General features: G+C 35.1%; 1 protein-coding gene across 1 annotated transcript in view; it reads left to right on the top strand.

The window, feature by feature from the left end:
• Positions 1 to 15,015, top strand: part of KCNU1 (potassium calcium-activated channel subfamily U member 1) — a 154,675-nt gene that overhangs the window by 25,704 nt on the left and 113,956 nt on the right. Inside the window, exons 8-13 of the mRNA XM_035725796.1 lie at positions 1,887 to 2,057; positions 2,987 to 3,078; positions 4,697 to 4,807; positions 11,318 to 11,423; positions 12,467 to 12,549; positions 13,692 to 13,761. Of these exons, the coding sequence (XP_035581689.1) occupies positions 1,887 to 2,057; positions 2,987 to 3,078; positions 4,697 to 4,807; positions 11,318 to 11,423; positions 12,467 to 12,549; positions 13,692 to 13,761 (633 nt within the window). The remainder of the gene's footprint in view (positions 1 to 1,886; positions 2,058 to 2,986; positions 3,079 to 4,696; positions 4,808 to 11,317; positions 11,424 to 12,466; positions 12,550 to 13,691; positions 13,762 to 15,015) is intronic.

Raw genomic sequence — 15,015 nt, 5'->3', positions numbered from 1 at the left:
CATCCTTGTGTCCTCCTCTATAGCATTTATTATTCTAACAACGTGAAGTTTTAGAACATAGCATTTCAGTTTTGAAAGATGGAGTTAAAAAGAGAAAATAATTCAGTATCTTGACATTGGTCCATAGCACTTTACCTTAACTTAGTTTATTTCCCATCTGGGACTGATGGGTCTATGCTCACATGGTTAGAAGGAAGAGCAGAGTGGACAAGTAGGCCAGCAGGAGGCTGCCAAATCTGAGAGAGGGGCTGGGAGAGAAAGAGGGGAGGAGGATGAAACACTAAATACTCCCAAAGAGAGTGAGCTAAACCTTAAAGCATGATTTAACTTGTGAAGGAGAATTCCAGGTTGAAATAAATTTAGTTTTTGTTTATATAAAATGTGCCAGGATAGGATTGAATCCCTGTCCTGAGATGATGCTATAAAAGACACTGTGGGGTTTTAGCTTGAAACTATCTCAAGCAACTCTTTTGATCCTGGGGAGATGTATATGACTCAAATACGTATATATGACTTAATCTGTGTGGTTTAAACTGGTTTTCTTATAATATACTAGTCTCAGAGAACAGTGAAGACTACAGAAGTTAGTGGGAGCAGGTTAGTAGACTTTGCAACAAAATCCACTGCCAGCCACGGGAGTTAAATATAGATGTATGATCCCTTTCTTATTTTGGTGTAGGTATTATAGGAGTCCATACCCTTAACCTACCCATCAAACTTAAGAAAAGGTCACTTTTAGGGATACCTGCATGGCTAAGTCAATTAAGCATTTCACTTCAGCTCAGGTCATGATCTCAGGGTCCTGGGATCATAAACCCCACATTGGGCTCCCCACTGTGGGGAGTCTGCTTCTCCATCTCCCTCTGCCCCTCCCCCATTCCGGCTCTCTCTCTCTCTCTCTTTCTCTCAAATAAATAAATAAAATCTTAAAAAAAAACTTAAGAAAAGGTCACTTTTAAAAAGTGATCAAATACCTGAATGAACAATGTTATTTCTAATTTCTGTTTCACTTCTTAACACTGAAACAAAAAACCTACTTTCCTCAGGCATCTCTAACACTTTATCATTTTTGTGCTAAACAGAAATGGAAAACATAGGAAATATGTAGCTATTTGGAAAAAAAAGTCTAAAAATGGAAAAAGGAAAGTTGTATACATTACATAGTTATTATTATGTATGATATATATCATATTTATGTTTATGTATATACTATAAATATGAAGTATAGCGTCATTACCTAAGTTACTCATTTTATTTAATATAAAAAAGATAATCTAATAAATTTAGTTTTCTTAAAATGTGAAGACTTAGGGAGAAATCAGAGGAAATATTCTTCAGAGTTTTTTTTAATCACTGAAAAGATTTTTTTTTTGGAGGTGGAAAATAACCTGGAAAAATTTTTTGTTTGCTTTTCCTTAGACACTAGCCTTCATGTGCTTAAGCTCATTGAAATGAAGTGCTCATGTAAGTGCTTCTTCTTTTTTTTTTAAGTGCTTCTTTTTTAATGATAATCCTGAGCTAGTGGAAAATGATAATAAATAATAATTGCTCGATCTGAGAGCCTTTGGAGTCTCATGACTCTTGCATGTTATGATTTGACCAAATGAAGAGAAAGGGATATGGGCAGCCAATCCCCTAGTGGAGCACTGAAAATGTGGGCTCAAGCTACATGTCACCACAGAGTTCAGCAGTAATCACAATGAAGGAACACAAGACTTCACAATCACTACCCACACTTCGCAAACCCTTTAGTGCAACCTGGGAATCACTTAATACTTCGTTTGGATTGAATTAAGTGAAACTAGTCCAGTGTTTCGCCTATTCTTTATAAACTTGCCCTTGGATTCCATTCAGAGAACTTTCCTGAATCTTCTCTCTTTGGACAGGTGGAAAATTCTGGTGATCCCTGGCTCAAAGGTAGAAATTCACAGAATATATCATATTTTGAGTCTATTTACCTGGTCATGGCAACAACGTCAACTGTTGGCTTTGGAGATGTGGTAGCCAAGACATCCCTAGGACGGACCTTCATCATGTTTTTCACTCTGGGGAGTTTGGTGAAGAATATTTTTAATATCTTTGAATATAGCTACATAAACCAAAAACATATAGTTAATGGTGAGAAATAAAACAATATAGATTTGAGAGTGAATGTTGCATTGTTCAGAGCAGGTGTCAAATGAAAATGGAAAGATATTTAGAGCCCATATTTTCCAAACTGCATCCCCTGGGGCTCATGACGTAATTGCTTGATTGCCAAGGATGAGGATGGCAGATGAAGGAGAGCAGACTTTCCTTATTAGCCTCTACATTGAATTGAGCAACCCTATATTCCATTATCTTTGGCCATCAGACTAAAGTCTTTCTTCCAAAGAGAAAGAAGGGCATTTGAGATTTGATTTGAAGAAAATTCTGTTCTTTCCAGACCAAATGAGTAAGTTCTCTCTGAACTAACATTCTATTTCAGATATGTGAACATCTGTACTTGGTTCAGGAGTGTGTCATGGTCAAAGGAAACCTTTTCTTTTAGTGACTTTAATTTCAATCCCTTAAAAACCACTAACAGAATTCTACCTTACTGATATTCCTCTGTCCACATTGTTACATCCCCTCATTTCATTCATTTTTCCTGAACCTCTTTCTGTCCCACATGCTTTTTTTTTTTCTAAGGCCTCAAGTAGTACCAACTCAAAGAGTCTGAAAGGCAGTTAGATGTGACTACAGGACAAAATGGGCAGGAAGGTTGCCTTACTGCTTGTCTTTGCTTTCATCATTTTGAATGTTGGAAAGCATTTTATTCAGTTTAAACCAAATCCAAAGGTTGAAGTAAGGAAGAAAAAAATGGTCTGCCTTTTAAAAACAGTTCACAGTCACACCCCTCCTGGATAAGAGAAAGTTTTATGTACCTTCTTCTCCTTTATAATCAGAATTTTGGACTACCCTTGAAAATAAAGACACCTAAGATTTTATTTGCTGATTGTTTTAGATCCTATTTGCAAATTATGTCCCTGAAATGGTGGAACTTTTTGCTAACAAGAGGAAATATACCAGTTCCTATGAAGTAGTCAAAGGGAAGAAGTAAGTATAGCTTTCAGGTACAATTTCTACAGTTTGAGAAATCCGACTAGTCACATATCCCTTTCTAAACACCTATCACCTGGCATAGGTGAATATATTGGCAAGTCCTTCATTCAGCTAAGAGGGTTGCACTAAAATAAATACCACAAGAAAATATTTGCTATTTGATAATCACTGCTATATAGATGCTTAGCCCTTAGTAAGTCAACTAAAATGACAGATAATGTTGTCATTCCTTATCAAGTATTGATTGTAGCAATACTTCTACATCTCTTACCACTAACTCTTCTCTTAAATCTATTCCTAACTGTCCTATTCATTTTAATCATATGGTTAACTAATGGCTAACTTCACATAATAGATCAAATTAAAACCACAGTTCAAATTTAAAATAATGACTTCAATTCTGTTGTGTTGGCCCAAATCTCCCTATGCCATATGGGAGCTCATTCACAGACAGAGGTTTGCTAGGGGGAAGAGCAATTTCCACATCTTCTACAATACTTCATAGATCACCTGTTTTGTCCATGTCACAGATACCTGTTCCAGAAGGGAGACAGAGTTGGTGTTGTTTTTTTACCCTATTTCTCTGTGATGTGTTACTTCAGTTTCCATTATGGTTTTCACATCTAAGAAGGAGAGAATGGATTGGAGATCTTAAATTTGAAGCAATTATTTTTTATTTGGTCTCCATCTGCTATAGAGGAAACAGGTACAGTAAAGACAAACTGTCTTGGAGTGGTCTCAGCACAATTGGAAGAAGGATTGACCTAGGAGTCCAAAAGAGAAAGTAAAAATAATAATAATAATAATAATAATAATAATAATAATGAAACGAGTGAAAAACAAATATTGAAAACAATGAAATGAACTAGATAAGCCAAAGTCTGATCCAGTTTATCACAGGAAAGGAATGCGGAACACATGCCAAAGTAGCCCAAAAGGTCTGGAAAATTTAAGGTTAAATTAAGCTGAAAGTACACTTTTGGTTTCCCTAAATGAGTAACAGAGGGAAAAATAGCTTCTTTAAATGCATGAAACTCAAGGAAATTGACAACTATTTTTCACTGTAAAAGTTACGTGCATAGATTTTTGCACCTGTCCCAGATGTCTCTCCATTAGACTCACTTTTTTGTAGGGACTAGATAATTTTTGATGTGGAAGAAAAACCAAGATAACCTAGAATATATTGCCACTCTGCCGTACTGTTTGAGAAAATCATGCTGAGCCTCTGTTTTTCCTTTGAACAAATACTAGATCAATCAGGAATCAGGTGAAAAAATCAAGTGAAATAACACATGTGCCAGTCCCTTATAATGTTATAATAACTATGAAAAACATAACACTTATGATAGTTATTATCGTATTCCTGAAAAGCTATGTGTAATTCAAATGTTTGGATTCATACCCAACATGGGATGAATTGGGACTACAGAAATTTGATGTTTCTTCTCTTTATTGGAGATGTGATCTTCAGTGTTTCTATTTTTAAAATCTGGGTAGTTCAAAGACCAGATTGATTTAAAACTAAGTTTAAGCAAATTGTCCATCTCTAAATCTTGACAGGAAGATACTTCTGTTCCTCAAATGATCCACCTCACATAGTCTTGTTCCCTAGGTTCATTGTGGTCTGTGGAAACATTACAGTTGACAGCGTGACTGCATTCCTGAGGAATTTTCTCCGCCATAAGTCAGGGGAAATCAACATCGAGATTGTTTTTCTGGGAGAGTAAGTGTATCTGTATGGTTCATGAGCTCTAAATTAATCCTTGAAATATGTATGCATTTTTTAAATGGAATAAAATAACCTTTGCAATATTCATAGAAAAATTAGGAAATAATAATAAGCAAAAAGAAAAGAAAAGGCAATCTTAAAAACCAGAGTTAATCTCAGAGAATATTTTGGAATATATCTTGCCTGATATTTTTATGTATATGTCCTAACATTGTTTAAAAGATTTCTTATCATTTAGAAAAGTGTTCCGCATTTGTTATTATTACATATGACCAACTATTTTGTGAACTTAAAACAAAATGATTTTTAAGTAGGCTAAATTGTTTTCTCGTTTTATCGTACAATTTTGGTTCATAGTGAGATTGAACAATTTTTATTTGGTCTGATGGTTTCCTTTTTGCTTTTCCTTCCTACAATTTTGTTTCCTAGTGAGACTGAACAGTTTTTGTATGTTTTGACCATTTTCTTTTCCTTTTTTGTGGAATGAAGGAATTCGTCTTTTCATTTCTATCTTCTCTATGAGGATGGTCATCTGTTGCTTTACTGACTTCTAAGCAGTCTTAATATGTTTTGATATTAGCTTTTTTGTGTCATATGTTGTAAAGATTTTTCTCTCTTTGCCTTTGTGTGTGTATGTGTGTGCACATGTGCTTTATTTTAATACAAAGCATTGGATTTACGTGCACTATAATCCATTGGCTCTTTCATTATGGCATCTGGCTTTTATGGCATTTTTGGCCTCTCTGTTCTAGAATTAAGCAAATATCCCTCTGGCACTTTTATGTTTTCATATTGAAATATTTTATATTTAAGCTCTCTGGAATTGATTTTGTGTAAAGTGTAGTGAACTACCTTCTTCATTTTGTCTAAAAGGCTCTTCAGTCATCCCCATGTCACTAAATAAGTCAGATATATTTGAAATGACATTTTGATCTTATACAGTATTGTACACAGGATCACTTCAACCTTCACACATTTTATAGTTAACACTCTGTACTTTTTAGATTAGGGCATGCCCTGTCCACTATAACTTTGGGCTCTCATATATGAGATAACCAATAAGCATTTTGAACACCTTCATGGTGCTATTGATGGACAGCCAACAGTTCTGTTTCTCTATCATTGCCTGCCTGTCTTCTCAGTAATTTGTATATTACTTGAATCCTTATTTTAAAAAATAGTAAAAAAAAAAAAGTGTTAAAATTGTGATAAGGGGCTAATTATAATCCATTTGAGATAAGGAAATCATTAAATACATTTAATTAAATACTGCTCTATTTTCATGGACTAATGTAGGTTATTATAGGTGCTTGTCAAGAGAATGAATGAAATTTTTTAAATGATATAAAATTCATCTAGAATTTTTCCAATTACATATAATTTCTGATGACTCTAAAATTTATATCCTCTGCCAGACATTTTCTGTGGTTCTGTATTCACAAACTAATTGCTTACTGGATATTTCCATCCCAGTGTTTCAAAGGTCCCTCAGATTTAACATTTTCAAAAGTAAACTCATGATCTTATGTCCCTCTCTCCAGCTAACAAGGCAAATTAAAAAAAAATACATGAAGGAAAGAAAACAGTATTTTCTATCTCTGTAAATGGAATGTTATCAGTATAGTTCCTTAAAACAGAAAATGAAGCATTGTGTTTGCTACTCCTCTCCCTCAAAGCCTGTGTACACTTTGATCAATATCATCAATTCTGTCTCCTTAATAAATACTAATTTTGTTTCTACCACTTCATCTCCACTATCACAACCCTATTCAAAGTTAATATTTTGTCTCTCCTTAGTTTCTAGAAAGGCCATTTTATTGATCTGTGCTTTTTTCTCAGCTCTTCTCCTACTGTTATATGATCAATTTATTCTTATTCTTCAGCACTCAGAGAGTCTCCCCCAACCCCCAATTCAAGCTATCTAAATTGGTGAGTTCTAATCCTTCTTTCTCACTGCTCCATTGTATTTCCTTTAAAGCAATGATCATGATCTGCAATTGTGGTAGATTTTTCTTTAACACAACTATTAACATTTCCTTCCCTTACTGTATATTCATATTGCTCCTCTCAATAAAAAATGGAGTCTCTTCCTCTTCCCTTTGCATCTGGGCTGGCCTATGACTGGATTTGATAAATTGAATGCCACAGAGGTGACACTTTGCTGGTTTCAGGCCTAGCCTTTAAGAGGATTGATAGTTTCAACTTTCACTGTCTTGGAGCCCTACATCATCATATAAAGAATCAGAGTAGCTTGCTGGGGAGAAGGTCCAGCCAGCTCTCAGCTGCTCCAGTCACATAAGTGAGACAACAGTCATGCGGGTAAAGTCATTTTGGACATTCCAGCTCTCAGTCAAGCTCCCTAATGAATGTACCCCAATTAATGGCCACAGTCGACATGGTATGGAACAGAAGAATTACCTTGCTGAGACCAGCCAACCCACAAAATCTTGAGAAATAATATATTGTTGTTGTTTTAGATCAGTAAGTTCCAGAATGGTTTGTTTTGTGGAAAGGGATAATTGATACAAAATGTTGTCCTGGAGGTGGGCTGCTATCATAACAAAAGCCAAAATGTGGCTTTCTCCTTGGAACGGGTGGTAGGCAGAGGCTAGACGGGTTGCATGGAGACTCTTACTAGATGCTGGAAAAACAGTGAGGAAAACCACCACTGGATACAGAAAGAACGGCACAATTTTGGTAACAATGTCACCCAAAATAACATGATAGATAGGAAATGTACCAAGTAAGATTGTGAAGGTGGTTGAGAAAATTTCCTGAAAGAATGTTAGGTGTCATTTGCTTTAAGTATAATCATGTATGATAAGATATTGTAAGAAAATGGAGGTAAAAAAGAAACTCTTTAGTTTTCAAGCAGAACTTAAAGGAAATATAGAAGGCTCAGAACAGTCTCTCCAGCTGGCCAAAAAATGTCAGAGGAAAATGACCTCAGGGGGGAAAAAATCAAATCCAGGGTGCTATAAAATATGACCTCAAGGTCAAAGGGTAAGATCTAATCAAGGATGCAGCTGTAAGATCCTTTGTTAAGACCTCAGAAAAAGTTAAGGTGGTGTCTTGTAGATGCTCCTCTTAGTCACGCAAAGGGCTTCTAAGAAGCTGAAGGACATTCTTCCCAGAATTCTAAATTTCTCGAAGTAGAGATCTGTCTCCAAAGGAATCCAAAGGATATGAGTTTGGGGGCGTGAACCTGAATAACATTTATAGAAAGTTATCAATGTCAACTGTCAGCTTGGAGTAAAAGGGAAAGAGAGACTTCACAATGGAAACAAATGCCTCTTGGCCCCCAACCCAGCATAGTCAGAAATTAGGCTGAGAAATCTACTCAGGGACAAACATGGGCCATTTATTCGGAAAACAGAAGATGACTCCTAGAGTCAGAGAGCAGAGATAAGAATTGAGAAAAACAATGGATTGGCTCATGAGAGCAGAACTGGACCCTAATCAAAAACATGCTCTGCCCTCTGAGTCAGGGGGCATGATAAAATGTGCTCAGATAGATTTCATAGTTTCAGTAGACCAGTGATTTCTACATGCTGTCCGTTACCACCCCAGCATCTTTTGACTGGGAGTGTCTGCTGCAGTTTTCCCATCCCTGCCTCATCATGGTATGCTGGGTGTTGAGCGGGAGATGACTTGTCTATCTAGGTCATAGGTCATCAGATGAGGAGGAGCTGTGCCTGAGGATCCCCATCCACATCTAGACTTGACGTAGATGACAAGATCCAGAACTTAAAGCTGATGCTTTAAAGAGATGAAACTTTGGGGAGAGAAAGTGAAAATATTTTGTACAGGGGAGAGATGTGAATTCTTGAGGTAAGATTGTTTTCAGAAGATGGCTGCCAGGATTCCTCCCAATTGTTGACACATATTCTACTCCTCCAAGAAAAGTAGAGTCTGTTCTCCCTTCTGTTGAAACTGGACTGCCGTTTGACTCATTTTAACCAACAAAATGTACAAGAGTGACTGGGGCAGTTATGAGCCCAGCCCATAAGAGGCCTGGCAGCTTCTGCTTCCAGTTTCTTGGAGCCCTGAAGCACTATAGAAGAAGTTCACCTACTCTGATGGAGAGGAGGCCCATCCAGGTGCCAGCCCTCCAGCTAGCCCAGCTGAGGCAATAGACATATAGGTGATACTATCTTGGATGTTCTAGCCCACTAAAGCCCTCAGCTAAATGCAGACATAGGAGTAACTCCAACAAAACCACATGAAGCAGAAAAGTCACCCAGCTGAGCCAAATCAAAACAAAGAATTTCAAGAAATAACAATTTGTTATCTCAAGCCACAAAGATCTTGAAAATTTTTAAGCAAAAATAGATAACTGATAGAGAAATTGTTTCTTTTCTTTCTTTGGTTACCTGTTAAGAAAAAATTTTCCAAGATATTATGATATAAATTGTCATAAAGGTAAAATATTAATTTATATTCCTGTATATTAGGATACTTAGTGGCATAAACAAAAACTACTTATGACTAAATTAAGCAGAAAGAAATGTATAGATAGATATTATGTAGCTCTCAAAACTTTCAGAAGAGCCAGATAACTAGGCTTAGAGAATATACAACATAAAACAGTAATAATGTGGTATTTATTTTATGTATATTTATATTCTAGGTACTTGATATTTTCTGATATTACTGGAAATACTGTCTTATTAGTTACTTTTTCTAGTGGTTTGCTTTTGGTATAAAACAAAGAAGTGACTTTTGTATATTAATCTTCTATCTATCCATATTGCTAAATTTCTCCTTCACTGAAACCTTTTTTTGTGGTGCTGTTAGGGGTTTCTATGTAAATAATAGTTTCAAATTAAGATAGTTATTTCCTCCTTTCCAATCCTCCTGTGTACAATTTATTTTATTTTCTTATTGTACTTGATGAGACATCAAATATAACATTAGCAAAAAAAGTGGTGATTATATCTTTTCTTTCTCATTTCAAAGAAAACTTTTCTAATATTTTGTCATTAAGGACATTCTTTTTTATTTTAAAGATATTCCTTATTGGGTTAAGGATATTCTCTTCTATTCCTCAAATACCATGAACTGTGTTTCTTAACTGTGAAAAGATATTTTTTATAACCATTTTCTCTGCATCTGAGATGACTCTGTATATATTTTTTTACTTTTAATTTGTTGATGTGGTAAATTACATTAATAGCTTTGGAGTTATGGTTATTTTGACTTTGTAGTATTAGCTGGATACTTTTCCCTTCTAATATCTTTGAAAGACATTGTATAAAAAACGGGATAATTTGTTGCTTGAAAGTATAATAGAAGATACTGTAAAATCATTTAGAACTGGTGGACTTTTTGTTTTGTGGAATTTTTGTTTGGTGTCTGTGTGTGTGTTTTTTTTTTGTTTTGTTTTGAGAGCTTTTAAATTATGGCTTAAATTTCTTTAATAGTCATAGGACTATATGGGCTTTATGTTTCCTTTAGAGTGAGTTCTGAGAGGATATATTTTTAGTAATTTGTTTTGTCTGAATCTTAAAAGTTGTCGCATTTGGTTAGCTGTAGTATTCTTCCACTCTTATTTTTATCTCTACTTTTCCTGTAGGTATTTTATAATACAAAAATACAAATACAAAAAAAAAGTCAAGCTCATAGAAGCAGAAAATAGAAAGGTGGTTGCCCGAAGCTGGGATGCAAAGGGAGGACATGGAAAGGGGTTGGTAAAAGGGTACAAATTTCCAGTTTTAAGATGAATAATTTCTGAGGATCTAATGTATAACATAGTAATTAAAACTAGTAACATTATATTGTGTAATTAAAATTTGCTAAGTGAGTAGAACTTAAATGTTCTTACCCTGAAAAAAGGTAACCATGTAAAGTGATGGATACGTAAATAAAGTTAACGGGAAGAAGCCTTTCACTATATATATATATATATATATATATATATATATATATATACACACACACACACATACCAAATTATCACATGATACATTTTATATGGCTCTCAATTTTATTTGTCAATTATACCTCAATAAAGGGAAAAAAGAAAAGAAAGGACTTAGAAACATCAAACTTGACAATTTTTTTTCTGTTTAATCAATCAATAATTGAGAGAGATATGTTGAAATCTCTCATTACAGTGACAATTCATCAATTTATCTCTAGTTTTGTTAATTTTTCTTTATATATTTAGAAGCTATTTCATTAAATTCATCATTGTTTTAAAATGCCATTGTTTAAAATATCTTTTTGAATGATTGAAATGTTTTTGTTTTAGCATCCTTAGTAATTCCTTTTTTTAAAATTTTTGGACATCAATGTGACTTGCATTTTTTCATATCATAGTGATTGACTAGGTCTGAGCTTCAGGCCCATGCCTGGAATAAGGCTAGTATGGATAAGTAAGGGAGGATGGATGTTTTCCTAATGGAAATTAGGAGTTCTTTTAAAGACACTAAATAAATATAACAATCTCTACACCATATTCAGGCATCTTTTTACATCTTTGGTACTACATTCTTTGCCCAGGGTCCCTCCTTCCTTGGAATTAGAAACCATATTTAAGTGCAACATGGCCTATACAACTTTTATTTCTGGATCTGCACTTAAGTGGGATGATCTGAGGCGTGTTGCGGTAAGAACGGGTTCTTTTTCTTCTTCTAGTTTCCCTAAGCTGCAACAATTAAGATCATAAGATGTATTGCTGTTTTAAAAGTATTACTCCAGATACTTAAATTGAAGGAAAATAAGACTTCCTCAATTTTAAAAACTGATCATAAAGGAAATGTAGTAATTGGTCTCTAAATCCTCCTTGACAGATATCAAGCAGAACTCACTGTTTACATACACTTACATTTATTTGTTTCACTAGATTCTCTATCTAATGAAGTTTTATTTTATCAGTCTAAAAAATCTGAAAAAGTTATGGACAGCAAAAGTGTGTTTAATCTTACCATCCAAGTAGGATCATTACCAGATGACAGATTTCCCAACTTTTTCTAAACACACTAATATGCCTTCTGATAGGAGAAACATTAAGGAAAATAGCAGAAATCCCATTAAGGTGGGAATAAAAATAATGAGCAATATCTAACCATCTAGACAGCTTTCAATTAAGATCAAAGCCAGCTTCCCCCCATGTTTTAGGTTTTACAGAATCATATAAACCTAGGGCTTCAGTTTTTAGAATCAGAGATCTATAAAGTTAACATAAAGAATTGAAATAAAAAATGACAGACTCAGAATAAGCTTTCTCTTTCCCACAAGTCGGTATTACAAGAGCCACTTCAATAATTTCCTAGACCCTTAAGATTCAGAATCCACAAATATTGAATGCTTACTTTGGCCCAAACGTACTTCCAGTTCCCCCATTCTTTGCTGTCCTGAACACATAAATATACAGGCAGTTGCTTAAAAACTTGATTTTGGACAATAGGAAAAATATAAGTATGCACTTTCCCCATTTTAAAGCAGTCTTGCATCTTCATTAGAGACTGTTACAGCATCTACCGGACTCTGATCCTGATGTAAAGACATCCTCATCACAACTCCTTCCCAAGAGTGTTCTCTTTCTTATGGGAAATTTTATTATAAAACCATAGGAAAAACCACAGGGGGCACAGTAGAGCATTCCCCATGAGATTAACAAGGTGGATGCTGTTTAATCTTGAAGAATAGGTGGAATCTGCAGAAGCATGCCTGATTATAGCCAACCCTTTGTGCAGTGATTCCCATGCTGAAGACACTTCAAACATTATGAGGTAAGAACCTAAGAACCTGGTACTTTGTTTTATATGCTTCAATGCTGGTTTTATTTCTACCTCTTTTAAAATAAAGCCTAGTGCAGTGGACTAAAGAGGAGAAGATATCATCTGTCACAGCACTAGGTTCATCCTATTCAATGTTTCTGCCTTTTTTTTTCTCCCAGAGGCTATGAAGATGTAGGAATAAGGTAGTAAAAAATAGAGTATTCTGAGTATCTCTGTGCTTCTCCACATACTTTCCTAAAGTTTCTTATGGATACTATTTAAATTGAAAAGGCAAGCATACAAATAACTGATACCTGTTCAGATAACACCATTATAAATAACATCTTTAACCCACAAAAAATAAAGATGCCATTTGTGATTGGTGAGCCCTGTTTGTAGACTTTACTTATTGGGGTTTTTCCTCCAGTAGTTCTGCTGAAATATTGTGTATCATTTGGTATAATGTGCTTGTGATTATTGGAAAGTATCTTCAAGATGACTAGAGTTGGGTTAACTGCCTTTAACTATGAGCTGTCTATGAGCAGGAGCTTGACTTGTAGTAATGGCTTCAAACTATCATTGTGATGGCAATGGCATTGTGCCTAACCCAGATGAACTCCTGGTCCCCAGAGCATAGTAAACATACATAGCTGAAGGTGATTCTACAAATAGCAAGAAACAGTTGAGAATGTATGCTCTGCATAATACAGTGCATATGAGATAGACCTTAGTTTCTTAATATGTATAATGAGAAAGTTGAATAAGATAGTCTATGAGCTGCTTCATGTTATGGACAGAAATTCAATCTCTTGTTTGTTTGTTTGTTTTTTTCCTGTAATTCCTGTGTTTGAGTTTGAAGGCTAAAATACATGAAACTGTCTATTTCCTCCTCAAGAACTGGTTCCAGAAGACCACAGTCTCCTAGTACCAAGAGCTAACCTTTTCCTAGATTTCATTTACTAAATCACTAAAACAATAGCACTGTTTACTGTGTATGTTATTAAACAGAACATTTTTAGAAAACAACATAACAGTGAATTTTATGTATTGTTTTATTATGCTTACCCACATATCAGTTTAATTCTGAAATTAATTATACTGCAAAGCCATTGAATATGGCACATCACTGATGAGCATATTTGTTATTTATGTAGGGTTCTCTCTATCAAGAACTATAACCCTAATACCAGAATCATCATACAGATACTTCAATCCCATAACAAGGTATGGTAACATTCTAGTCTATCTATTATCTTCTTCTTTTAGTCTATGGAGTTAAATGACTTATTTCATCTAAGTAGTAAAACTTATTAATTTCTATAATTAATAGACCTATAGATCTACACTCAAAAAGTTTTTCCAACTACAGGTGAAATTTGGAGTCTCATTAAGATTGTTAATCACTTAGGGGAACCTGGGTGGCTCAGTCGGTTGAGCGTCAAACTCTTGGTTTCCGCTCAGGTCATGATCTCAGGGTCCTAGGATTGAGCCCCACATCAGGCTCCATGCTCAGCAGGGAGTCTGCTTAAGGATTCTCTCCCTCCCCCCTTATCCCTCCCCCTGCTCATGTTTTCTCTCTCTTGAATAAATAAATAAATCTTTTAAAAAATTATTAATCACTTAAAAATGTAAATTCATAAAGAAGTATAGTTTCATACTTTAACAGCTGCTGCCTGAGAGTCTAACTTCCAGTCCACCTGAATCTAGGTGCTGAGATCCTTTCCTTTGGGACATTGACAGCTCTGGACATACCCTCAACTACTGGGAGCCCCTAAAAATGAATTAGGCTGATTAGACAATTACAAAGGTTTGAGAGACAACCAAAAGCTATGTCATGGTTGAACAATAAGGTTCAACTCCTAGAGAAGGCCATTTCTTCAAAACTGAGTGAGGTGGCTGTTTTATCTAATGCAGAATTTCAGGGGAAATGAAGAAAGAGAGGAATATATTCTAAATGAAAGAATAAGATAAGACCTCAGAAAAAGACCTTAATGAGACAGAGATGAATGACTTACCTAATAGAGAGTTCAAAACAGTCATAAAGATGCTCACTGAGCTAGGGCAAAGAATGGATGAAGAAAGTGAAAACTTCACAAAGAGATGGAATTTATAAGAAAGTACCAAATAGAAGTCACAGAGCTGAGGAATTTAATAACTGAATCAAAAAATACAATAGAGGAGTTCAACAGCAGACTAAATGACGCAGAAGAATCAGCAAACTTGAAGACAGGGTAGTGGGACACACCTAATTAGAGTAGCAAAAAGAAAAAAGAATGAAATGAGTGGAGATAGCTTAAGGGACAATGTCAATTGCATTATAGGGGTCCCAGAAGGAGAAAACAAAGGGGCAGAAAACATATGTGAAGAAATAGTGACTGAATACTTCCCTAACCTGGGGACGAAAACAGACATTCACATCCAGGAAGCAGAATTCCAAATAAGATAAAGTAAAGAGACCCACACTAAGACTCATAATCA

The sequence above is a fragment of the Zalophus californianus genome, chromosome 2, assembly GCF_009762305.2.
Source record: "Zalophus californianus isolate mZalCal1 chromosome 2, mZalCal1.pri.v2, whole genome shotgun sequence".
NCBI classification, from domain to species: Eukaryota; Metazoa; Chordata; class Mammalia; order Carnivora; family Otariidae; genus Zalophus; species Zalophus californianus.
Note: the sequence above shows the minus strand (reverse complement) of the source record. Positions and strands in the feature narration are given on the sequence as shown.